General features: G+C 42.6%; 1 protein-coding gene across 1 annotated transcript in view; it reads left to right on the top strand.

Moving 5' to 3' along the window:
- Positions 1–27,820, top strand: part of LOC125426207 (aldehyde oxidase 3-like) — a 343,943-nt gene that overhangs the window by 73,680 nt on the left and 242,443 nt on the right. Inside the window, exons 34-49 of the mRNA XM_048484463.1 lie at positions 132–301; positions 1,316–1,430; positions 2,919–3,038; positions 4,647–4,743; positions 7,992–8,004; positions 8,182–8,299; positions 9,744–9,877; positions 10,938–11,025; positions 13,874–13,960; positions 16,203–16,394; positions 17,237–17,464; positions 18,938–19,033; positions 20,204–20,332; positions 22,231–22,305; positions 23,954–24,006; positions 26,269–26,383. Coding sequence (XP_048340420.1) covers positions 132–301; positions 1,316–1,430; positions 2,919–3,038; positions 4,647–4,743; positions 7,992–8,004; positions 8,182–8,299; positions 9,744–9,877; positions 10,938–11,025; positions 13,874–13,960; positions 16,203–16,394; positions 17,237–17,464; positions 18,938–19,033; positions 20,204–20,332; positions 22,231–22,305; positions 23,954–24,006; positions 26,269–26,383 — 1,830 coding nt within the window. The remainder of the gene's footprint in view (positions 1–131; positions 302–1,315; positions 1,431–2,918; positions 3,039–4,646; positions 4,744–7,991; positions 8,005–8,181; positions 8,300–9,743; positions 9,878–10,937; positions 11,026–13,873; positions 13,961–16,202; positions 16,395–17,236; positions 17,465–18,937; positions 19,034–20,203; positions 20,333–22,230; positions 22,306–23,953; positions 24,007–26,268; positions 26,384–27,820) is intronic.

Raw genomic sequence — 27,820 nt, 5'->3', positions numbered from 1 at the left:
GGCAACCCTGTACTGAGCTTCTCTAGTCAAGGCCTACTTTCACCTGCAGCCAAGAGTATTCAGTAAATACTGCTATGTAATACTCCACAATATGAACTATATATAGCAAACAACTCCTTATTCTGTGACAGGAAGTCGACCCTCAGCAGCCTCCCCAGGACCCTGTGGGGCGTCCCATCATGCATGAGTCTGGGATTAAGCATGCCACTGGTGAGGCTGTCTACACCGATGACATTGGTCCAATAGACGGACAGCTCTACATGGCTGTGGTAACCAGCACACGAGCCCACGCGAAGATTTTGTGAGTGACAAAATTAAGAGCTTGAGTGAGAAAACTGTGACCAAATGGAACCACAGGTCATGTTGTACCTATATTTGTTTGCTTTAGGAGGGGACTAGGACATCAACGGAGTGGTCCAAACAGGAAGTCCCATTGCCCAGGTTTTTTGCATGTAGATAACAGGAAGATGTGGAGTTGTTTTCTGTTTCTGATCTGTGGATCCAACCTCCACAAGGTTTTCATTCTCAACCCACACTGATCGTCTGTCTTTCTGTACTGCATTCAGGGCACATCTTGAGATTTTCTCTTATTACAAGCATTTGATGAGAAGTTGCAACAGTTTTTTTTAACACGGGCACCATTTCGAACTTCAAGAATATGTGTGGTGTCTGAGTTCAGTCAAGCGATACCATATGCCGTATATTAGGAAAAGTATATATTTATTTTGCTTTGATTGTTTTTGTTTGAATCATAGACCCTTGGTGTACTTACGGTTTGCAGAATGGCTCTGTGCTATGCAGTGCAGTCTCCCTGTTTTTCCTCATTTATACATGAGGTGGTCCCTTCTTCTTTCAAGCCTAGCTGCTTCTGGGTCAGGAAATTGTTTGCCATCTCTCTTTTTAAAAGACCATTGTAATGATCTATTACAGGTGTGACAGATCAAAAGTATCAAAATAAAAAAGAAGCCCCACTGATCCCCCGGAAATGCCAGCAGAAGTGCTTCTGCGTGGGCAGAGAAAGGCAGGGAGGAGTGGAAAAGCCAAATGGAGCAAAACTCACATTGGTGTGTTTTAATTTCCCCGCACAGAATAGGAAAATGTTGCACTTTGCTCGCTCTCAGAAACTGTGGGTTTCTCTGGTCTGCATTGGAATGAGTTATGAAGAGGGGAAAATACATGCACAGTTGAGAATGTGACCTGAAAGTAATGCATGTTTGACCTGAAGAGACCAAACGTGCACAAAAGAACATATTCAAGGGTTCAGTTCACCATTACTCCCAGTTATCTGAATTAGGACCTTTCTATTCCTTTTCAGATCCACTGATTTCTCTGAGGCTTTAGCATCGCCGGGAGTGGTTGCTATGGTATCAGCTGCTGATATTCCAGGGCGAAATGGTGATGAATATGAGAAGGTGTTTGCTGAAGATGAGGTACTTGACTTTTCCCCTTCCAAATCTCCTTTTTCCCTACAGCAGGTCTTAATTTACAGATGTCCTGCTAATGCGAACACAGTAAGGCTAACAGAACAAAGTTGCTGTGGAGGAAAGGGAAAATAACCACTAGCTGTAATTTTTCTATTCAATATCGGGGAGAAAATTGCAACAAACAACGAGGTCCTCATAGTCTTCTAGAGGCCTAGGGCATGAGTTCCCCCTTTCCCCCTTTCTAAATCCCGTGTGGAAGAGTCTATATATAAGAACTAGAAGACTGGGGATTCTGTGTGTGGAGCCACGCCTCCTCATAATCACATCAGTCATATTCTGCAAGCATCACAGATGCCACTTGCAAACCTTTGTCTGGATTTGAGACCCCCTGTCTATGACAGACACGAGGAGTTTGCAACTTTCCCTATAACTGCTACCCTGATGGGTATGCTGTGAAGAGTTCCTAACCTTGGCCCCTTCTGCACATGCAGAATAATGCACTTTCACTTCACTTCCACAACTGTTTGCAAGTGGATTTTGCTATTCCACACAGTAAAACCCGGCTGCAAAGTGCATTGAAAGTGGATTGAAAGTGCATTATTCTGCCTGTGCGGAAGGGGCCTTAGTTGAGGTTTCCAGGATTTTGAAAAATCATCATACAACAGCATTTTTTTTGGTATGTGTGATTACCTTAGAAGACTGTGTTTAATCGGGGAACTTTCCTACATTATCTACTGAGGAACAATTATTCACGGCAGAAAATTCTAAGAAGTGTTGTATAATGCACAGTCAGTCCAGTGAATTACTGATTAGGCCTGAGGAGTAATATCATTATCTCAAACAAAGTGCAGTCTGGAGTATTCTTAATACTTTCCTGTAGCAGCACTTTGAAGGGGAAGATCATCTGCATTAGGCAAATTGCCTACCCGGAAAGCAAGGTGTTAGATGTCTGTTTTCATATATATGCAAAAATATGGTCATTCAGCAGAGTGCTCAAAGGCTATTGTGCAAAGACCAGAGCCTTTGATCTATTCAAAGTAATATACTAGATGTATTATAGGAACTCTATTTCTGGATAGGATAAAGTAAATATAGTTTCCTAATCTAGTCTAACTAGGATGGGGGTAGATACAAGTCCTGAATCCTGTCCTCCTGTTGCAAGATGGAGAAGTTGCGTGGAGAGAAGGGGCCAAAGGCAGGAGGAAGGAAGTTTTCCCAAAATTGGCCATCTACACATCAGAGGGATAGTGTCAGAACAGTAGAGAAAAGGTGCCCAGTGTCTTGACCCCTCTATCTCTCTCACTCTCTGTTCAAATTCCCTTTGGAAGTCTGAGGTTAAGAGACAGTGCAAGTCCTTCACTTCCAACACAAGGGATCTTAGAGTTGCTCAGAACAAAGTCTGAAAAGTGAAACAAAGTTTATCAGAGTGTACTGTTGCCGTAGTTGTGTTGAAGAAGTTCAGCTTACCTTCTGTTTCTTGGTTGTAACATGCAGGTAATATACATTGGTCATATTATTTGTGGTGTGATCGCAGAAACCTATGAGCTTGCCAAGGAAGCCACCAAAAAAGTGAAGATGGAGTACAAAGAGATGGAACTGATTCTGACAATTCAGGTAAACCCACCTTTGTCTTGTGGAACGGCATAGCCTTCACTTAACTTTTGGAATAGATGACCTCCCATCTAGTAGGGGGACTTGCAGCAGAATCTCTCTAAACATTTGCAACGTGTCACAGTCAAGAAGGAACCTGGATATGTTGCTTCAGTTCAAAGAACTGAGGAAGAAGAAAGGGCCATAACGCAATTTCTCTGATGTGATAGAAGTAAAGTGAAGTAAGGAAAGGATGGTAGAAGAGTGATCGTGGTCTTCTTATGGACTATCTAGTGAGGTGGATCTAGCCATCCTCCAGTTGCCTTTCTTTGATGTAAAGTGCTTTTTTCTTCCATGGATGAGCCACTTAATTTGGAGGAAGTCTCCTTAAATTGAAGAAAGACTTCAAAACTGAACCAAAACAAAAGGTGGGAGTGGTAGACAGAGATTAGACACAACCTGTCATCTACTAATTGATAGGATTCTCCCAAAGAATGCTAGCCTAGGTAAACCTTGATCCGGTCTAGCATTTACAGCTTTCAGTTCACACTATTGCAAACTGCAGGACATCTGGGGTCTCCAGTGATGCAACTTTACTAGTGCCAGTACAAGAATCTCTCCCACCCCCTCGTCCTGAACCATATGCTCACTGCAAGGCAGAGCACCAATGTATAATTGGCCATAGTGTTAATTGGTCCATCATTGTCAATTTCACATAGAACGTTTGAGGTTAATGTTCAGGCAGAGATACAAAAAAGCAGGGTCAATTGGATCAGCTTTGTCAATTTCATGTCAAACTTGTGATCTAAGATTAGGGCAGAGAGCAGTTTTGAAGAGGGGGGAGATTGCATCAGTGATAGAATGTTGAGATGCTGGGGCAATTGAAAGCAGCACCAGGATTAATTGCTGCATGTAATCAGGGACTGCTGGAATACCAATTGTGTATTACTGCAGATCAAACTTGGCCAGAAATGTAGTTCTGAGGGGGAAGGGGGGTGTCATGCTTCTGTTCCTTCAGGCAATGGTGCCTACTCCAGACATTGTTTTGGCTTCCAGTTTAGGTTGGTAGTTCTCAATGGTAGAAATGGAGGCTGAGACATTTTTTGAACTGCTATTTCAAAACGTAACTGTGCAGAGCACCTGTACACAAGGGGAAAGAAGGAGGAAGTGTTGTTTTTCTGCATAAAATCCCACCACCATTAGGAATAATACACTTTCAGCAGTAGCATGTAGAATAAGTACAACTGAAGAGACCCGGGGGGTGGGGGGGTGTGGTGTACAGAATGATTTCACAGGAAATGTTTCCAAGACACAAGATTTGACCACTGGAAAAATCTGTGATAAACTCTGCATGTGGAAAATACCTTTGCTTTTCTGTAATTTATTGCGGATTGCATATCAGGGCTTCAGTCTTGCTTAGAATTTCTGTGCGTGCAAGGAGGTAGGCAATTTTTGCCCATTCCCCTCTCCTGTGGAAACCCAGAATGGCCCATGAAATGCTACTTCTGGGAATGGTGATACCCCCCTCCCCCTGCCGAGGACTCCCACAAGGAGGAGGAATTGATGAAAAATGCCTTCCCTTGTGCCTTTGGAATTACTTGGTGGGATCTAAGCCCATGTTTTCACCTTCAGGAAGCCATTCGGCATAATTCGTACTTCGGAGAAGAAAAGAAAATACAGCAAGGAAACGTTGAAAAAGCATTTCAGACAGTTGACGGAATTATTGAAGGTAAGTTGTTGGGTGGCATAGTGATCTTGCAGTGCTCCTATTATAGAGCAGATCACTTCACATAGCAGTCACATAGTACACACACATGTGCATGAGTTTTTCTCTCACATATCAAAGTCCTTCTGGTTACCATCTGATAACATTTCACCTTATTCAGAAAGAGACTTGTGTGAATTCACCCTTAGTTAGGCCTGTTCCACACATGTGGTTTTTGTCAGTTTTGGTCTTGAACTACTCCGACATTTTTTTTCCTCCATGTGTCTTGCCACCACAAGATTTTTTTCTCAAGTTTTCCATGCTCTTTTACGATGGATTCACATGACATTATTGTCAACTGGTTGCATTCTAGTTTATTCTGTACAGTTCTTCCATCTTTTTTCATACCAAATCTATGGCAATCTTTTTCTCATACAGTGTGTTGTAGATGATGGGAGAACCACACCTGGTGCGTGTGTTTCCCTTGCAAAAGTAGCAGAGCGGCACAGAGACGGAACACAGGGAAGCTTACCTGGGCACACACGCATGGCTGAGCTTGCTAGAGAGAACTTCAGACGCAAAAGAAAGTCGGAGTTGTTTGTAGTTTCTAATCTAATAAAAAGAGTATTTATTAGTGAACTCCATTCTGGATAGAAAGATGGAGAGATAGGTTCACTATCTACTCTAATCTAGTTGGATGGAGGCAGATGCTTGAGGCGTGCATCCTCTCCCATGGCAAGTAAGATGGAGAAGTTCTGAGAAGCAAGGGAGGAAGTCCCTAAGAGTATCAGTCTACATCAAAGGGATAGAGTCAGCATGATAGAGTAAAGGTGACAAATTCCTAAGTCCCTATCTAGCCACTAGCTTGCTAGTAAAAAACCCCCTCTGTAGGATGAGGCAGGAAACAGCGTAAAGTCCCTTTCTTCCAACAGTAGAGGTTAAAAGTGTCAGACTAATATCTGGCACATCCATGTTTGAATGCCCATTCAGGCCATGGAAGCTTGCTGGGTAACCTTGGGCCAAGCACATTCTAACCTACTTCACATGACTGTTGTAAGGATAAAATGGAGAGGAGGAGAATTATGTTGGCTGCGTTGGGTCCCCATTGGAGGCAATTCATTCATTAAATGTATTATAAGCACATTTGAGCTACTGACACGTGGACTGGGAAATTACCATTGAGGAATCGAGATGGGGAGGGCTTCTGTCTCTGTTCTCCATTATTGCCTCATAAGAACATAAGAAAGAATCTTGCTGGATCAGACCAGAGTCCATCTAGTCCAGCACTCTGCTACTCGCAGTGGCCCACCAGATGCCTTTGGGAGCTCACATGCAGGATGGGAAAGCAATGGCCTTCTGCTGCTGCTGTTCCCAAGCACCTGGTCTGCTAAGGCATTTGCAATCTCAGATCAAGGAGGATCAAGATTAGTAGCCATAGATCGACTTCTCCATAAATCTGTCCAAGCCCTTTTTAAAGCTATCCAGGTTAGTGGCCATCACTACTTCCTGTGGCAGCATATTCCAAACACCAATCACGCATTGCCTGAAGAAATGTTTCCTTTTATTAGTCCTAATTCTTCCCCCCAGCATTTTCAATGTGTGCCCCCTGGTTTTACTACTGTAAGAAAGAGAGAAAAATTTCTCTTTGTCAACATTTTCTACCTCATGCATAATTTTATAGACTTCAATCATATCCCACCTCAGACGTCTCCTCTCCAAACCCCAACCGCTTCAGCCTCTCCTCATAAGGAAGGTGCTCCAATCCCTCAATCATCGCCCTTCTCTGCACTTTTTTTAGCTCTTCGATATCCTTTTTGAGATGTGGCGACCAGAACTGAACACAGTACTCCAAGTGCGGTCACACCATTGCTTTATATAAGGGCATAACAATATTTGCAGTTTTATTATCAATTCCTTATTCCCAGCATAGAGTTTGTCTTTTTCACAGCCGCCATGCATTGAGTTGACATTCCCATGGAACTATCAACTAAGACTTCCAAATCCCTTTCCTGGTCTGTGACTGATATTACTGACCCCTGTAACGTGTATGTGAAGTTTGGATTTTTTGCCCCTATGTGCACCCCTTTACATTTTGCTACGTTGAACTGCATTTGCCATTTCTTAGCCCACTCACCTAATTTATAAAGGTCCGCTTGGAGCTCTTCACAGTCCTTTGTGGTTCTCACCACCCTACATAATTTGGTATCATCTGCAAACTTGGCCACCATGCTACCCAACCCTACTTCCAGGTCATTTATGAATAGGTTAAAGAGCACTGGTCCCAAAACGGATCCCTGGGAGACACCGCTCCCTACATCTCTCCATTGTGAGAACTTCCCGTTTACACCCACCCTTTGTTTCCTGTTCCTCAACCAGTTTTTAATCCATAGGAGGACTTCCCCTCTTATTCCTTCATTGCTGAGTTTTCTCAATAGTCTCTGGTGAGGAACTTTGTCAAAAGCCTTTTGGAAATCCAAGTAGACAGTGTCCACTGGTTCCCCCTTATCCACATGCCTGTTTACACCCTCAAAGAACTCTAGTAAGTTTGTAAGACAGGACTTGCCTCTGCAAAAGCCATTATTTTCGACATGTTTTATAATTTTATCTTTAATGATAGATTCTACTAATTTACCAGGAACATTTCAAACTGACTGGCCTGTAATTTCCTGGGTCCCCCTTAGACCCTTTCTGAAAGATTGGTGTGACATTGGCCATCTTCCAGTCTTCAGGGATGGAGGCTGATTTCAGGGATACGTTGCATATTAAAGTGCAAAGATCAGCAATTTCATGCTTGAGCTCTTTAAGAACTCTTGGGTGAATGCAATCCGGGCCTGGGGATTTGGTAGCATCTAGTTTATCAATGGCTGCCAGAACTTCTTCCTTGTCTACCACTATCTTTGCCCGTTCCTCGGACTCGCCTCCTAACAAGCTTGGTTCAGGTGCAGGAATTTTCCTCACCTCCTCTTGGGTGAAAACAGATGCAAAGAATTCATTCAGCTCCTCTGCAATCTCCCTGTCATCCTTTAGCACACTTTTTGTTCCTTCATCTTCTAATGGGCCTACCGCTTCCCTAGCTGGCTTCCTACTTTTGTTAAAGCTTCCTTTTGTTAAAACTTCCCATTTTCCTATGACTTCCTCAGCTGTGAATCTGGTACCTCAAAATTTATGAGTGGATCTTTTATATGGATGTGGGGAGATTTTAATTAATTACCAGATTTCACCAAGATTGTTAGTACCTAAGAAATCTGAAGTTGTTCTTTAGTCTTTGCCAGGAGCTGGGGAAATGTTTTCAAATCTTCTAATGATATTAGGTCTCATAATGGCTCCACCTAAGTCTACATGGGGATAGCATGTTCAGATACTATCATTTACAAAAGTCCTAATGCAGGTAAATTACTTGGACAAATGGTTGAGGTGAGCTTCAGATGCTTTCTTGTTTCACTGGATTTTAATAGGTGAAAGCCATGTTGGAGGGCAAAACCATTTTTACATGGAAACAAACAGAAGTGTTGTCATTCCAAGAAAAGAGGATAATGAAATGGACATCTATGTCTCTACCCAGGATGCTTCACATGTACAGGTAGCTGAAATTCAAATTATTAAAAAGCTTGAGATTGGGACTGGGCAACATCTTTTTTCAGAATGTTGAAGATATTTTATTGTTCATGTTAACTCAATATTACGTCTGGTAAACAGGTTTTCAGGTTCTCTTTCTGAAACCCTGCAAACCCTGTTTGATTATACACAACAGTAAAACACCATGGGCAACAAAAAGTCCTACTGCAGATAAATTACTTGGACAAATGGTTGAGATGAGCTTCAGATGCTTCCTTGTTTCACTGGATTTTAATATAGATAATAAAATATATAATGCTCATATATAACTATTGTATATAATGCAAACAGTTGCATAACAAGCTTGATTAGATAACTCAGACTTTGAAGTCAGCTATCAGTGATTACCATACTATAAATGAAGTCGAAAACATTACACAGCCAAACATATATGAAGTACGTTTGAAAACATTTCTAGTTATGCTTGTCTAGTTGCTAAGCCAAGCCCGAAAGAGCTTTTTTCCATAGCTTTACCCCTGACACAGTTGTCTGTGGAACTTAAAAAAACAAGCATTTGAAAAAACAGCTTTTAACAGTCTCAGTTATTGGAAGAAGAGCAACCTGGCTCTGAACTAAATTGTGATAATTCTTCTTTACTGGTTATGTCAAATTGGTTTCCTAATTTATTCTATCAGAATCAGATCTGGGATCATTTGTAATCCTGAAATCTAGCTGCTTCAGCAGCATGGTGTAGTGGTTAAAAGCAGGTGCACTCTAATCTGGAGAACCGGGTTTGATTCCCCGCTCTGCCACTTGAGCTGTGGAGGCTTATCTGGGGAATTCAGATTAGCCTGTACACTCCCAACACACACCAGCTGGGTGACCTTGGGCTAGTCACAGTTCTCCTGAGCTCTCTCAGCCCCACCTACCTCACTGGGTTTTTTGTTGTGAGGGGGGAAGGGAATGGAGTTTGTAAGCCCCTTTGAGTCTCCTACAGGAGAGAAAGGGGGCATATAAATCCAACTCTTCTTCTTCTTCTGTACATTCAATGGTGGGATAAAGATCTTTGTATCCTGATATACTGTAGACTGTGTGAATATTAGGGTAGCCACATGCACACATGACAAGAGGTCTTGCATGGTTGGCCTTCAATCCGATTCTTGCTACTTGGACCAAAAGGAGAAAGATCTAGGGGCAGAAATTATGTTGCTCGCTATCATTTCTGCCCCCAGAGATGCCTCCCGGGGATGCCAGCCAACAGCCTAGCATTCTTAATGAATGCACAGATGCAATTTTACAATTACAGAATTATTTTAATTTTAAATCATAGGCCACAGAAATATCTGAGAGTAGTATTTATGTATACAAAATTCAGAAAGATGAAACTAAAGATGGTGGGACTAAATGTACAGCAAATAATATAGGAAAAGACAGGCCTAAGTTATAACCTACTTTCTCCTTTTTTACAGAAATTGGTGGCTACAACATTGGACATCCTGGCCAACAAGATAAATTGCCACACCACGCGAGTTGGTGGAGCTTTTGGAGGGAAATGTATGAAACCGTCATTTTATGCTGCAGCCGCAGCTGTGGCAGCACACAAGTAAGAGCCCTGTTCGTCTATCATCTTTTAGAAATAAACAAAAAATGGCTGATGCCTTCTTTAGACGTTCAACCAAATCTAGATTTAGGATATGGGGAGTGTCCATGGGATTGTATGTGACGTCTCTTCTCACATACAAAGCACACAGGCCTCCACCTATATCCAATTTTGGCATTATGTGTGACCATTGACGCTCAGAGGCCCTTTCCGCACGGCCAGCTTGCGGGGGTGCTAACCAAGTCAGATTTACCAAATGCCCAACACTAGTTAATGCCAAACTAGAGACTAGATATACACTTGGGCCAAAGGATAACAGGAACCAAATACTAAATGTTTTAAATATTCCCTCAGTAAAGTAAAATCACATCCCATTTACCTTGTAACTTTATAATTAATGTCCAAATCCAAATCCAAAACCTTTATTAGGCATAAAACCAGTGCCAAGAATTTCAAATACAATAAAAAGATCATTATTGCTCAACTTGCAGTACACAGAGCAAAAACATAGCAACAGCTTCAGAGATTTCAACACTAGAGCTATTTAGAAGCTTAGCCATTTTTATTTTATCAGAAAGGAGCATAAATCCTGTTGGTAACACAGTTCTCAAATCGGTTCTGATGTTGTTGTACTTTGAACAATGAAGCAGAATATGAGAAAGTGTATCAGTTGTATCAGGACAAAATTGACAGCGACGCTCATTTTGTGGAATACCAGAGAAGCGACCTTGAAGATGTGACGGAAAAGAGTTACACCTTGCTCTAGTCATGACCCATCTGCAATTGTAATTAATAAGTTGTTGCAGGTATATAGCAGGGCTAGATTTCTGAGGGATAATCCCAAAGAATATTGGAGATTATAATTAATGTTATAATTATCTTATTTAAAGCAAACTATTTAAAGCACACATCTGAAGCACCAGAGCTGGACACCCCTGAGGTAAATAAATGAATAACTAATTAAAAATAAAGATCCTATCCTGTGTTGTGAATGGTCATAGGTAGTCTGAATTTGATATAGCAGCTTATCATCAAGTATCCATGCCTATTTGTTTGTTTGTAGAACTGGCCGCCCGGTACGTTTTGTCCTGGAACGAAATTATGAAATGTTCATATCCGGAGGCCGACATCCCTTTTTTGGGAAATACAAAGTAAGCAATACTGATTCTGATGTGATCTGTTTAGGCAACACAAAAGATATCGTCGAAGGCTTTCACAGCTGAATTCAACTGGTTGGGGTGGGTTTTCTGGGCTGTGTGGCCATGGTCTGGTGGATCTTGCTCCTAACGTTTCGCCTGCATCTGTGGCTGGCATCTTCAGAGGTTTAACTCAGAGGGAAGTCTGTTACAGTCTGGACACAGTGTGTAACAGACCTCCCTCTGTGATACACCTCTGAAGATGCCAGCCACAGATGCAGGTGAAACGTTAGGAACAAGATCCACCAGACCACGGCCACACAGCCCGGAAAACCCACCCCAACCAACAAAAGATATCATTTACATATCCTCTGGTCTAAGTCCTTGAAATGTATTTTTCTCCTTTCTATTCTTCCAGAAGATTACTACGGTATGTCCCAGAAGCATTTATGCTGAATGGTACATAAATAATCTGGTCAGCTATGAAAAAAACATTCTATATGCTGGGTTGCGCAGGATGTATGAAAGAATTAGATATCTCTTATACACCAAGTATTTGGTCTGATTGAGTATACAGTGATCCGGGGTCTGAAGAAAAGCCTGTCAGAGACCTGCAGCCTTCATTACTTTTGAATGGCGATGCTGTGGATTGAACTTAGAACCTAGTTCTGAGAAAAGGCATTGCTATGGATAGAGAAATTGGTGAAAAATAAAGTGGAATTAAGAAATGATCTATTATTTATGGGAATAATTGATGATGAAAAAATAGATATACAATATAGAAATATGTATAAAACGTTGATTAGAGCAATACATGCAGTGATAGCGTTTGGATGGAAAGATAAGAAAAAATGGACGATTCAGAAATGGTTGGAATATATATGGGAACAAGTGACATTAGACATTTTTGAAATATTATCAAAGAATAAAACATGGCAAGAAAAACAGAAGGAAATAATGAAGATATGGACAAGTTATGAGAATTGGATGAAGGAGACGGGAGTCAAAGAAGACATATGGATAAGAAGACAACAACGAATGAACTTACTGCTGTTTGGTTAAAGAAAAGTAAAACATAATATTAGGGGAGGGTGGGAGGAAAAAAAGGGAAAATGTATTGTTTGGAAATTATATCAGAAAGATGTAAATAGAACGATTATTTCAAACTATACAACAAATATATTTTTTTAAAAAGAACTTAGAACCTAGTGATAAAGCTAGTACCTGCAATGTTGCAAGCCTCCCTTTTGCAATATGATACAAAAGAATTAACATTTAGTGTTGCCAACCTCAAGGTAGGACCTGCAAATCTCCACGAGTTACAACTGATTTCCAGACGACAGAGATCAGTTCCCACAGTGTAAATGGCTGCTTTGGAAGGTGGGCTCTAACGCATTTTATCTAGCAGAGGTATCTCCCTACTTTCCAGGCTCCACCCCCAGTAATTTCCCAACCCAGAGTTGGCAATTATAATTGCCATAGTTACTCAAATGGAGGACAACAACAAATGTAAAACAACTCCCTGAGAAATGTTACACACACAAAAATATATAATTGGCATAACTGTAACTTGTATAAGATGATCCCCGCTTTCTTTTTCTTTATGGCATGCTTTGAGGGAGGAACATATCTTGCATTTGAGTAAATATTATATATGCTGCTTATTAGCTGTACTGTCCATTAATGTAATTTCAATCAAAATATTATAAAATAAAGGTAAAGGTATTCCCCTGTGCTAGCACCAGGTCATTACTGACTCACGGGGTGACACCACATCATAACGGTTGCTAGGCAGACTATATTGATGGGGTGGTTTGCCATGGCCTTTCCCAGTCATTCACACTTTACCCCTAGCAAGCTGGGAACTCATTTTACTGACCTTGGAAGGCTAAATCAGCCTTGAGCCAGAAGGATAGAAGGAAAAGTCAACTTTGAGCTGACTAACTGAAATCGACTTCTGCTGGGATCAAACTCAGATTGTGAGAACACCTTTGACTTCGGCACTGCAGCAGCACTCTGAACTACAGGCTTTGCCATTATAAAAGTCTAACCCATAATTGTCTAAGGGTTTCAACCATCCAATGATGATTCCTCAGCAAATCGCTGCACAGGCCTCATTGGCAGCTAAGCCCTTTGAGTCCTATGTGGTGATTGGCCAACTCTCCTGCCCTGTCAAAACCCTCCCCCTCATCACCCGACACCTTCCAAACCTACCCACGAGCCCCCAAACACCAAGTCAAGCTGCCAAGACACTGCTGCGCCACTGGGCACACTGCCAGCCTTCCAGTTCCCCTCACACACATCCACACCCTCCCAGAAAGCCAAGTCAGGCTGCCAGGGCTGCATCGCCTTGGAAGCCACTGTTCCACCAGGCCACCAACAGCCTCTTGATTCTCCCCACCATCACCCTCAAAAGCTGACCTGCCCCTCAGTAACACTCCTTTTGCTGCCTGACACCTCCCAAACCCACCTGCGTACCCCCCCCCCAACACCAGGTTGGATTGCCGGGGCAGCAGCACCTTGATGCCCACTGCTCTGCTGGGCTGCCAACAGGAATACGATGCCAACAGGAATACAATGGTTACTATGCAGAGGAAGGCAATGGCAAACCACCTCTGTCAGTTTCTTGTCTTGAAAACCCTACTGGGTTGCCGTAAGTCAGCTGTGACTCAACAGCACTTTACACGTACAATAAAAATGATTGCAAGAGATTAAAAATGCTTTATTAAATACAACCCCTTTTTTGAGAGAAAGAAAACAGTCAATCCAATTTCCTCCGTTTGCGCATCTTACGAGAAAATTTTCCGTAAATGTCAGACAACAATGTTTAATATTTAACCCTGCTGTGGTGTTTTATTTTTAGGTAGGATTCATGAATGATGGAAAGATCAAAGCTGTGGACCTTGAGTATTATGTAAATGGTGGATGTACAAAAGATGATTCTGAGTATGTAAGTTACAAAACAATTGAAGATTTGTGACTAGAAAAATGGAATGAAATAGTGTTTAGTTCTGTCTTGTGAGAGAAGGGGAATTTCTTGAGCTTTTACTCTTTGGAGTAAGACTGTCTTTGTGGTTAGATGCTTTAGGAGTAGAAATGCATCTGTGTTCTGGCCCTGGTCTAAATGGAAAACTTACCACTTTTCAGGTTGGAGATTCAATAGTAAGTAGTAAGTATTTGCCATGCTTGTAATGGTCAATGTTAGTATTGTGTAGCCTAAATATTTTTTTTAAATAGTTGTAAAAATTGCTCCTCACCCTTCCTTCCTGATGCCTTTGCTCAAAAGGTGGGAGGTAACCTGTATGTCTGAGACCTTCAATCTTGTAGAAGTTAAGAGCAGGTGCACTCTAATCTGGGGAACCGGGTTTGATTCCCCGCTCTGCCACTTGAGCTGTGGAGGCTTATCTGGTGAACTAGATTCGCTTGTGCACTCCAACACAGCTGGATGACCTTGGGCAAATAACAGTTCTTCAGAGCTCTCTCAGCCCCACCTACCTCACTGGGTGTTTGTTGTGAGGGGGGATGGGAAAGGAGTTTGTAAGTCCCTTTGAGTCTCCTTACAGGAGAGAAAGGGGGGATATAAATCCAAATTACTACTACTCCTCCTTCTCCTCCTCCTCTCTTTGGCCTGGCCATTGCCGTTCAGTTTCTGCCCTTTCTTTCTCTATCCACTGTGTGAGGCACACATAGGGATTGCCTGTATGTGAATTTCTTCACACAAGGCTTCTTCTGGCCAGCTAATTGTCTGTAGCCTAGTAAGGAATTTCCAATCTAAGCATGGAATGAACAGTCAGGTACCCTGGGTGAGATCTCTGACCACAATATATTTATTTACCAAAATACAATCTCAGTTGACTACAGCACAAGAATACTGGAAAAACGACATGAAACATTAGACATGAATATGTCTAAGCAAAGTCAAAGCATGAGACTAACTAAACTGTATGGTCACTAGGGTTAATTTGGCAATGCCTTTCCCGGAATGGACACTAGCTGGAACTGAAAAACAGAATCTGGTCAAGACAAACTCCACTCCATTTCTTCCTGGGTTTTTTGTCCACAGGGCGTACAGACATTTTAGCCCTTCCTCTCCCAGCTGGGAGGGTTTCTGGCTTGTGATGAAATTGGATTTTAAGTCCCCACATGTATTGCTTTGGAAGGTGGACTCTGTGGCATTATCGCTAGCCTAATGTCATCAGATCTTGCTTTGCTTTGCACCGTTTCTCCAATCAAATCAAGATACAAGGACCAAAGTTTTTACGGGCCAGCTCAGGATATCCAAGTAGCCATCTATGTTATCCTGAATTGGGAAATACCTGAAGATTTTGGGATGGAGTCTAAGGAGGGTGGGGTTTGGAGAGGGCAGGAACTACCAAGGAATTCTACTGTTGTTATGCAGATCTTGCTGTTGATCAGCCCTGGTTAGTATGCAAATGGTCAGCCCTGGTTAGTATGCAAATGGATGTCTACTAAGGATTGGGCTTCAAAACTTTAGCTTGGGGGGGTTGTTTGTTTGTTTACATCATTGCAGGTTCCATAAGGCACAGTGGCTGTTGCTCAGTGGTATAGCACCGTCTTTTTATGTAGAAGGTCCCTGTGACAGGGGCATACCACTCAGGGGGACATATGGGGACAAATGTCCCCAGGCTGCAGCCATTTAGTCAGGTGGGGGGTCGAAGATCACCCCTACACCCCTCCTCCTCCCCCCCAGGTCCATACACTGACTTCAAGACATTGTTTGGTCATGGTGGGGGAGGGCGGTCGCACATACTGGGGGGCGGGGGCAGCAGAAAACTCAGATTTTGCACAGGGCTACATTTTCCCTAGCTGCGCCTCTGCCCTGCCATATCCTTTAATCAGGTGTCAGATCAAGTGTCAAACTTGCAGCCCTCCAGATGTTCATGAACTATAATTCCCATCAGCCCTTGCCAGTCTAGCCAATGCTCATGTTGGGAGGGACTGATGGGAATTGTAGTTCATGAACATCTGGAGGGCCACGAGTCTGACACCCCTGCAAGAGATCAGGTGATGTGAAAGACATGCACCTGAGATCTTGGAGGAAATACTGAGCAAGTACTGATCAACAGCAAATAACTGAGTAGGAAACAGACCAGTGTTATGACAATATAAGGCTGTTTCACCTGTTCACGGAGCTCATGATTGCAAATTTGCTATCTGTTCCCATGCACTAGGTAATAGAATGGGCGGTGCTAAAAAGTTTCAACGCTTACGACATCCCAAACTTCCGATGTCGCGGACGGGCCTGCAAGACTAATTTGCCGTCGAATACTGCATTTAGAGGGTACGGTTTCGCAGGAACGGCACTTTCTGCAGAAATTTGGGTTTCTGCTGTGGCAGACAAGCTTGGCTTGCCTCATGATAAGGTGAAGAATGGAACTGTAAGTCATGTTGGGAGGGTTTCTTGTGCATTTCAGGGTGGCTTCACAAATGCTTATTCTCAGGTCCACAGATGCAGGCTTGAGAGGGCACTTCTAGACAGGAACGGATCTACATTTTTTTGAAGGGGAGCAAAAGACAGATTAATGCTCCTATATATTATATACATATTTTTATTTATATATTCATTAATTATACATGTATAAATATGCATATTTTAAATAGTAGAATAAATTGTCCTGACTTCTATGGATTGTTAATGAATAATTACACTTTTATATTACCTCATCCATCTATTATCTCGGAATTCCTCCTAGAATTCCTTCTGTTGTCAGGAGCCACGGATGTTCATGGTCATACATGTATGTTAGATGTTAAGAAGACAGACTTTAATGAACTCAGAGAACAGCCAAACTCTTGATAGTCAATGCAGCTGTCAATATCCTGTGCATTTAGCAACTACCTAACAGAGCTTTTCCCCCAGCATGGAGATTGAGTGATGGGGTTTGCAGGCCTTGTCGCAATTGTGTCTGGCAGTGATGGAGTCAAACGCTTTAATAGCAGAGTATGGTTGGAATCCCAGAGTATGATTAGAGAACCCATAATATGGCAACCTTGTTGAAGCCAAGGAGCCCTAGTCTGGTTACTGTCTGCATAGTAGATCCTCTGGGAATCCGATGCACTTGAGTTTCATGAAGGACAAAAGATTATAAATGTAATAAATAAATAAGCTGGGGGAAGGAAAGGTAAGCGATAGGTGACTATTTTGCAAAATGGTTTACAACTACTTGGCTCAAACAACAATATCTCTCATGTCTTCTTTCTGAAGGTCCGGGAGATGAACATGTTCAAAGGAGTTGCTCTCACCCCCTACAAACAAGAGTTTGATGCCACAAATATGGTTGTATGTTGGAAAGAATGCTTGAAGAGCTCTGATTACTACAACAGGAGAAAAGCAATAGAAGAATTTAACAAGCAAAGCTACTGGAAGAAGAAAGGGATTGCCATCATTCCCATGGTGTACTCAGTTGGAACCTATGAACCATATTACCACCAGGTAACTACTCTAGAGGTACCTCCTCTTCTGAAAAAAACAATACAGAAGGATCATAGGCCCCAGTATAACTGTCATTGCTTATGGCTTATTGCAATCCATGAAATTAATTCAACATGGAATCAGAGTGATGTAGCAACAGGAATGGGTCTGGAGGGTCTATTGAGAAGTAAATTCTACTTACCATGCCATCACTCCAGTACAGATATCTGGCTCCAGAGTGAAAGCTGATAAGAGGAGAAGAGCTATTTTATTTATTCAAAGTATATGCATGGTTGCCCAATTAAAAGTATGTTGTGCTTTATGTATTTATGTGCATTTAAAAGCCCTACATGCTATGCCAATAGTGTTGTAATTGGCAAGGCCTGGGAAAGGAGGAAGGGGGTACCATCAAAAATAATAACTAAGTGGCATCAAGTTGGTCTGACTAATGGTGACCCATCATGGCGTTTTCGAGGCAAGAGATGATCGGAGGTGGTTTGCTGTTTCCTTCCTCTGCATAGCAACCCTGGTCTTCCTTGGTGGTCTCCCATCCAAGTGCTAACCACCATGCTTAACTTCAATGTTTTGAAAAGCTCAACCTCATCATGCTTATTCAGTGATCTGCCATATCTCCAGGGCAGCTTCACCTGCTCCCCCTTTTCCTGGCTGAAGCTTCTGTGTGTTCATGGGGGGAGGGGGATAAATAAAGTGGCCTGCTGCTCTCAGGTGCTCTATCTCCTGGGCCCCCAAGAAAGAAAATGCAAGGGAGGGACGGCAAAAGGGAGAAGGACGCCAAGCAGAGGTGGGATCCAACCAGGCTCACCACTTCTCTAGAAGTGGTTACTAATTTTTTCTGAGTGCTGAGAAGGGGTTACTAAAGCAACCTCCCTGCCCAATAGGGACTGGAGGTACGTGTGTGCGGCGGCACCACTGTTTGAATCCCACCACCATCAGAACCTGTTATTAAAATTTTTGGATCTCACCACTGACGCCAAGAGCTCTACCACAACAGAAAAGGCTATCGACAATGGACACCTCCTGAGACAGCTTTCGGTCTCTGTCTCTCTCACCCTCTCCCTCCTGCTCACTGCCTCTGCACCCCTCCAAGCAGCTGGGAAGGAGGACAGATGGGAGAGACGGTTGCAATCATTGCTGCCTCCTCCTCCTCACAGCATTTCTCTGTTCCCACGCACTCCAAGGGCAAGAGGTGGTAGGTTCCCTGAGCAGCCCAGCTGACCAATCACTCTATGCTTGATTCACTTCCAGCCAATCATCACACACGGCTTAGTAGAAGTGAGTCATGGGCGGTGATTGGCTAGGACTGTGTCGTTGCCACCTGCTTAGGGCTTTCTCAAAGGGCAGACTTGTTCCCATTAAGTTTTTATACATCAAATTGTTAAGCACAGAGTATGATGTCAGTTAGATAGATAGGAAGAATTTAAAACAATTAAAAATCAACGTATTAAGTCTGTTATTTCTTCCATTTCTCCATAGGGTGCAGCTCTGGTGAACATATATGTGGATGGGTCAGTGTTGGTGCACTGTGGTGGATGTGAACTGGGACACGGACTTTATACAAAGGTGTTACAGGTACTAGGACAAACATCTAACTCCTATAACCAGTACAACACAGAGTAAGGGAGTGAAAGCTATTTTGCCAGTGCAATTTTCAGTATACATTCCACTTATGTTTGATTTAAAAATAACTGGATATGTTTCAAGATTCTTTTTTTTTTGCTTTGTTTTTCTTAGTGAGACCACACGTTTTCTAACAAGTTTGTTCCTTTATTTCCTTAACTTTAATTGCAAATGTTCTGATACTTTAACTTTAATTGCAAATGTTCACATACACGCTACAGGGGTCAGTGCTATCAGTCACAGACCAGGAAAGGGATTTGGGGGTCTTAGTTGATAGTTCCATGGGAATGTCAACTCAATGCATGGCAGCTGTGAAAAAGGCAAACTCTATGCTGGGAATAATTAGGAAAGGAATTGAGAATAAAACTGCAAAGATTGTCATGCCCTTATATAAAGCAGTGGTGCGACCGCACTTGGAGTACTGTGTTCAGTTCTGGTCGCCACATCTCAAAAAGGATATTGAAGAGATAGAAAAAGTGCAGAGAAGGGCAACGAGGATGATTGAGGGCCTGGAGCACCTTCCTTATGAGGAGAGGCTGCAGCGTTTGGGCCTCTTTAGTTTGGAGAGGAGACGGCTGAGGGGGGATATGATTGAAGTCTATAAAATTATGCATGGGGTAGAAAATGTTGACAGAGAGAAATGTTTCTCTCTTTCTCACAATACTAGAACCAGGGGGCATACATTGAAAATGCTGGGGGGAAGAATTAGGACTAATAAAAGGAAACACTTCTTCACGCAACGTGTGATTGGTGTTTGGAATATGCTGCCACAGGAGGTGGTGATGGCCACTAACCTGGATAGCTTTAAAAGGGGCTTGGACAGATTTATGGAGAAGTCGATCTATGGCTACCAATCTTGATCCTCTTTGATCTGAGATTGCAAATGCCTTAACAGACCAGGTGATCGGGAGCAACAGCCGCAGAAGGCCATTGCTTTCACATCCTGCATGTGAGCTCCCAAAGGCACCTGGTGGGCCACTGCGAGTAGCAGAGAGCTAGACTAGATGGACTCTGGTCTGATCCAGCTGGCTTGTTCTTATGTTCTTATGTTCTTATGTCTTATGAAACTATGACAGCATTCCTATTCAAAGTGATTATATATTTTGTTTTCAAAACAAACAGGTTGCCAGCCATGAATTAATGATACCCTTGTCTTACATACATATTTTTGAAAGAACTACTGTTCCAATACCCAATGCACTTATGACAGCAGGATCCATCAGCTCAGAGGTCAACGGTAAAGCGGTCCAGGTTAGAATGCTTTTTTTGGGGGGGGTGGATTGTATTACCTAACGCTCAGAAGAATCATATTTTTTTCAGCATATGCAAACCCCAGACTTAAAGCAATTAGTCGTTGTTAAGCCCCATTAATTTCAATGGAATTTAGTCCCACAGAGTCCCATAGTAAATCCCATTAAGTAAATGTACATGGTATATGTCCCAACACTATGGTCTCAAGCATGACTAACTTGCTCTGGGGTGGGGCCTGTATGTCTAGCTAGTAAAGAGTTTAGGAATAAAAATATTATTTCAGTATATTTGTTCATACTACTATAAACATTTCTATCCTGCCCGTCCATTCTAAAACTCCAGAGTGGGTTGCAATAGAATTAAAAACAATATAAGTACACAATCTGTATGTAAAAACGACAACCAGTCAAACAGCAGCCTCCAGTTTCCAATTATACTGGGGGGGAAATTCACCAACTTTATTAAAATGCATTGATTAACAAATGATTGTCAGAGACAAGCAAATACAAATTAATCAGCAGAACACCATCTGGAAAGGAGCAAGGCAGAGTTCACATGGGAGAGAATTTCAGAGTCTGCTGACCAAAAGGCTTTTTATTATAACCATCCATCATACTTCAAATTATTGGCACACATAGATAATATTATCCAGTTATCTCAGTGTCTGGGCAGGTGATCTTTGAGATAACTGTGGCCCACAGACAGTTTATTGCTGTAAAGGTCACAACCAGCTCTCCAAAATTGTCCTAGTTACTAACAGGCAACTCACACAAGTATAACAAAACAGAAACAACATGCTCCCAACAACTTGACCTACCTATGCTGGATAGCTAGACCAACTATAGATTCCAGAGTCTCCAAAGACAGCCCTATATATAGCATATCTACATATTAGTCCACGCAACAATGGCCAGATAGCTCCTTCCCAGGAAACATGTACTGAAGCAGGTTAAACACCCAGCTATCCAGAAGTACCAGAGATCCACGATCAATCCAAGTTTAGCAGCAAGTAAAATTACAACATCCGCCATCATGTTTCCAGCCAGAATTACCTCCATCTTCTCTAATTTGCCCACTCTTGTTCTGACTGTCACTGAACCAAAACAAGGACAGATCAGTCCTTTTGCTGCCTGCCACGTGCATCAGACCTCCTCCTCCTCCTCTTAAAAAGTGGTAAAAGGTATTTTGGAATGGATTTTTGCAAAATTTAAATTAGTGTAGGTATGGTATCTTTTGCCATACACATGACGCTACAGGTACTAGCCAATAGCTGTCTATGATGTTCCCATACTTGCTGTCTAAATGAAACTATTAAAAGCAGTACCAATGCAAGTTGCGGTGAAAATCACTGCATTGAAAGTTGCAGTGAAAATCACTGCATTAAAACCAAAGGAAATGGATTCTGATCAGAAAGAGTATAGACTTCCAACCTCACAGTCCACAATAGTTTCCTCTTGGATGCCATTTTAAGAAACCATTCTGGAATACAGAGTGGTTTCTAGTTTTCCATAATTATTATTATTATTATTATTATTATTATTATTATTATTATTATTATTATTATTATTATTAATTCGATTTATTAGACCGCCCTACCCCCAGTAGAAATTCAACTGGTGAAGCGCTCCCTCCCATCCAACAATCATAAACATCACCTAAAGTATCTCTCCAAGCTTCTGTCCCATCCTCCCTCCCTATGAAGTCTTTAAGTAAAAAACAACTCGTGATCGGATTAATTCAGTGGCGTTAGCTGTTCTTTTCCTCATTAAAAACATCTAACTTTATTTCCTGCCTTATTACATTTAACTTTTGCAAAAGTTGTTCAGGGAATATTAGAAAATGTAGATTTGATCTTAGTGTTATATTAATCCTGTGATATGTTCATTCTTATTCAACAGAAGGCTTGCCAAATTCTTCGGAAGCGCCTGGAGCCTGTCATTAAAGAAAATCCAGAAGGCAAATGGGAAGACTGGGTAAAGAACTATCTGTATTCTTAAAATGGAATCAAATACCAAATGGGGGGGGTGGGTGGGAGAAAACCAGGGGCGGCTCAGTTAAGTGGGGCGTGGGGGGCATAGCTACCATGGGGCGTGGGGGTGCATGGGGGGCACCATTTCGCTCTGGGTGCCATTTTCCCCCACTATGGCTCTGGAGAGAACTCAACCCCAACAATATAGACCAGTGCCAGGCACTTGCTCTGCCGTCCAGCCTAACTGTTTGGGAGGGTTTGTGGCAACCCGCAAGCTAACCTTTCAGCTCTATGGGCAATCGAATATCGGGGTGAGGGTTCGCCGTCCCAACATTCGATTGCTTAGGATTTATTGTTTAGGATGGGCTTTACTGCTAGTAATTATATAAGAGACCAACAATGGACCATACATGTTTCGACCTATTTGGCCTCCCTCAGTGGTCGTTCGTACAAACAAGGTTATTAAAGATAACACATTGGGAAATACACCTTACAGACATTTTTATCTGAAAATGAAAAACCCTTATATTCTGTATGGCCGTTATGTTTTATCATTGATTGATGTTAAACAGATTCAGAAACATTGGTCATTAGACACCAGATTCAGTGTGAGGCAGTTTCAGTGATGAATGACCCATGGTTTGTGTTCATACCCCATCATTAGGCCACACAGGATATGAGGGTTTTGCATTTCAGATAAAAAATACCTGTAAGATGTATTTCCAAATGTTACCTTTAATAATCTTGTTTGTATGTAAAACCACCAAGGAAGGCTGAATATGCTAGAATGTGTATGGCCCTTTGTTGTGTCACCAGCAGTGTCTAAGATGTAGTCTGTAATTCATGTCTCATGTTTTAAAGGCGGGTAAGGGGAGACATGGTAGAAGTCTATAGAATTATGCATGGGGTGAAGACCAGTGGTGGGATCTAAAAATTTTAATAACAGGTTCCGATGGTGGTGGGATTCAAACAGTGGCGTCACCGCACACACGCACCTCCAGTCCCTTTTGGGCGGGGAAGTTGCTTTAGTAATCCCTTCTCGGCACTCAGAAAAAATTAGTAACCACTTCTAGAGAAGTGGTGAGAACTGGTTGGATCTCACCTCTGGTGAAGACAGTGGACAAGAAGAACCGTTCCTTTACCATTTCTCCCCACTGTGGCTTCTCAAGTCAATGTGGAGAGAACTTCAACGTAATGCTGAGCGTGGAGGCGCCAAGCTCAGCATTTAGTTTTCTTCCTCCTCCACACTTCCCAAGTCCATGAGGACTTGAGAAGCAGCTACAGCAGGGGGTGGGGAGGACAGAACTTCAACTGAATGCTAACATTCTCAACTGAAGGCTAATGTGGACCTGGGAAATGGCAGAAGGGGTGGGGGAGCAGAGGCTTGAGCTCCAGCCCAAAAATTTAAACCATGTTTGGCTTTTTCAGCCACAGGGCTATTCGGCTCTGCCGAATATCTTGGGGGGGTTGGGTAAAGAGGAAACCCCAGAAATATTTTTGGTGTTCCTTTGGTGATTCAGTTGTATTGAATGTCACACCTAATAACAAATAATAAATGTTTGGAGAGAGGAACAAGATTTTGTTTAATGCTCTCCATGTTTTGTCCATGTATGCATCTATTTGTGTATAATTTAATGGTCTATCTCTTGCAGATTAAAAAAGCTTTCAATGAAAGCATCAACCTCTCTGCTATTGGCTACTTCAAGTAAGGAGTCCTTTATCACTCACAAACCTGCCTTAGGGATCATAAAAGCTTTTGGTTCAGACTCTGTGATGTAAGATTCAAACTTACGTGACCAAATTTTGAATCAAGACTAAGCATTGTCCCTTAACTTTCCCCCAATCTGCAATAGCATTGGGGATTCACTATTTCAGAGCTGGACAAATACAGGTGCTCGGGCAACATGGAATCTTGAAAATGTATTGTCGAAGGCTTTCACGGCCGGAATCACTGGGGTGCTGTGTGGTTTCCGGGCTGTATGGTCATGTTCTAGCAGCATTCTCTCCTGACGTTTCGCCTGCATCTGTGGCTGGCATCTTCAGAGGATCTGAACTTTCAATGTTTAAATTGGAGACCTCAGATTCTCCCTTTAAATTCATGCCAAAGGGGTGGATTTAAAAGAAGAATCTGAGGAAAATTGGGGGTGCCTGCTGTCAGGGGTGCAATTATTGATTGGTTCAGATCCTCTGAAGATGCCAGCCACAGATGCAGGCGAAACGTCAGGAGAGAATGCTGCTAGAATATGGCCATACAGCCCGGAAACCACACAGCACCCAAAATCTTGAAAATGCTTTCTGAAACCTGGAGATCCACTGGCAAATCACTGTGTTAGATTAGGACAGCCTTGTCATCCTTTTAGGATTGGAAGGATTTAGAAGTTGGGGTGGGATGAAAAGTCCATAGCCAGGTTTAAAGGGGCAGAGTCTATAACTCCACTGGAAAAGCTCAGTAGTGGATGTAGAAGGAACAGCATTCTTCAGCTATCAAGAGAACTGTGTGCCCGGTCCAGAAGATAAAACTGATCAGCAATAGTCAGGATTTGCTCAACTGAACTCTTAAATGGGAACCAAAACAAAAAAAATCCAGCCATGACAAATGGCCAGTCCCATGACCCAACTAGTTTCCTTTCTGTTTTCTAACATATGCTCAGGGACGTAGGTATAGATGCCGTCCCAAGCCCCGCCCCCAGCCTCAGTGCTTATAAAAGCATCTCTGAGGCCAGGGACGGCACATTCCCCTCCCCCGCCCCACCCGACCAGCTGGACTCCCAGCCAGCAGTCCCTTCTGCCTTCCCCTCCAGGCAGAGGCATACCTAGGGAAAATGGAGCCTGGTGCAAAATCTGAGTTTTGCACACACACACACACACACACACACACACACACACACACACACACACACACACACACACACACACACACACACACTGTGGGCAGCTGCTGTGATGCTGGAATCCACCCCCAAACAGCATCATTTTCAGTGGTGTTTAAACCACGGAGTTCAGATTCTCCTTTTAAATCCACCTTAAAGGGAGAATCTGGGGTCCCCAGTTAAAACAACACTTAAAGTGATGCGGTTTCGGGTGGATTATCCCCCACACTTAAACAGCATCACTTTCAATGCTTAAACTGGGGACCTCAGATTCTCCCTTTAAATTCATGCCAAAGGGGTGGATTTAAAAGGAGAATCTGAGGAAATTTGGGGGTGCCTGCTGTCAGGGGTGCAATTGTTAAGCTAACAGCACCAAACTTTCAGGGTATCTTTAGGAGACCCTCCTGATTATACCACCCAGGTTTGGTGAAGATTGGTTCATGGGGACCAAAATTATGGACCCTCAAATGTGTAGCCCCCATCTCCTATTAGCTCCCATTGGAAACAATGGGGGATGGGGGCACCCATTTTGGGAGTCCATAGCTTTGGACCCCCTTGACCAAGCTTCACAAAACCTGGGTGGTATCAGTAGGAGTCTCTCCTGATGATACCACCCAGGTTTGGAGAAGTGTGGTTTATGGGGGCCAAAGTTATGGACCCTCAAAGGTGTAGCCCTCATCTCCTATTAGCTCCCATTGGAAACAATGTGGGATGGGGGGACCCCCTTTGGGAGTCCATTATTTTGGACCTCCTGAACCAAACCTCACCAAACTTGGGTGGAATCATCAGGAGAGTCTCCCAACAAATCCCTGAAAATTTGGCGTTGCTAACCTGAAAACCATGCCCCCTGCAGGCCAAAAATAAAAAACACTAAAAAATACAAAAAACCCACAAACGGGGGTGGGGTGGGGTGGAGTTTTGAACATGTAATGTGGGGGTTGAACCCGAGAGAAAAAAACCCTTACCTATGTCCTTGCATATTCTGGCTCAGCACAGAAATGTCAATAAGCTGATATTTTCACATGAAATCCATCTGAGAATTATTTTAGTGAAAGTGAACACCTAACATCTAAAGATTTGTTTGTTTTTCCCATCAGAGGATATCCCGCCAATTTGGACTGGAAGACAGGAGAAGGCGATGCTTTTCCGTACTATGTTTTTGGTGCAGGTTGCTCTGAAGTTGAGATTGACTGCCTGACAGGTGATCATAAGGTAAACAATGAACTTGTTCTAGCGTTGTCAGTAGATGGCTGAATCAACAGCTCCCTGCACCTTTTGAATATGGACCATGTCTTCATCTGTGGAACTTTCTGATATCACTAACTGTGATATCATATGGATGAGTTTTTAAAAAGGACAGTGGTTCATGCAAGCGAGATGCATCAGTAGCTATTAGCCTGGAGAGTCACACATAAGAGTTTATATTATAGATTTTAGCCTGGAGAGTCAGGTCAAGTCACACATAAGAGTTTATATTATAGATTATATAATATAAACATAAGAGTTTATATTATAGATTTATTATGTCCCTCGCATCCTGGACATAAACTGTTTCAACTCTTACCCTCTAAACGCGCCTCTCCCTGCACCTCAGGCTTGCACTGGAGACCAGAGCTGCTAGCATCGCCTTTAGCTCTACTGATTAGTTCTGAGCCAGTGGGTTCAGGCTCTACCGTTCAGCTGGCTTCTTCTTTGCAAGGCTCCATTAACCCTTTCAGGCTTAGCTATCAGCTGCAGCAGGCTTCTTCCGAGGAGCTCGTCAGCTGCAGCGGGGCATGACATTAAGGAAATGAAGGATAAGGACTCGTGGAGGATTGAAGGAAGACTTTAAGGTAACCCTGTTCAAATAGGCTGAGATTCTTGGGTTTAAGAAGGAATTCCAAATGAAATCCTGTCTTTGGTTCTGACAGAAACACCCTGTTTAGCAAAAAACTGGTTGTGTGAAGGTTGAACTGGCTTAAAGCAGAGTTCTGCTGTCCCGTGCTGTGAATAATTTAAAACTCAATTCGCTCCTTGCCATATATAAAACAAACTTCGCTAAGCACTGCTCTTCTAAAAAAGAAAACCAAAGAAGAGAAAAAACTTATTTGTGTTGGTGAAAAGATGTGGATAAGAATTAATTCCAGGATGGGAGAAGTAGTAGAAATTACCTCAGATTCCTGTTCTACTCCCCAGGCTCTCACAGAAATTGGCCTAGCAATGCATAATTCCAGCACAGATTTGTTAAAATTGTTTAACTGGCAACACATGAAATTCGCTAAAATCAACTTGGTCACCGTTAGTGGAAGGTGTGATGGGATCTATGGGGAGCTGAGAAAGCACGTCATGGTCACAGACCTATAGAACCTATTGTATGTAGTTAGGCATTAAATAGCAAGATCAGCCTTATTTCTGGGCTCCAGATACAATGGATAAGAACATAAGAACATAAGAACAAGCCAGCTGGATCAGACCAAAGTCCATCTAGTCCAGCTCTCTGCTACTCGCAGTGGCCCACCAGGTGCCTTTGGGAGCCTCACACATGCAGGATGTGAAAGCAATGGCCTCATGCTGTTGCTCCCAAGCACCTGGTTGTTAAGGTGCATTTGCAATCCTGCACTATGAGCACTCATGACAGAAATAGAGATCGACTTCTCCTCCATCAATCTG

Source organism: Sphaerodactylus townsendi, linkage group LG02 (assembly GCF_021028975.2).
Source record: "Sphaerodactylus townsendi isolate TG3544 linkage group LG02, MPM_Stown_v2.3, whole genome shotgun sequence".
Taxonomy (NCBI): Eukaryota; Metazoa; Chordata; class Lepidosauria; order Squamata; family Sphaerodactylidae; genus Sphaerodactylus; species Sphaerodactylus townsendi.
The sequence above is the reverse complement of the archived record's forward strand: the minus strand, read 5'-3'. Positions and strand labels throughout refer to the sequence as shown.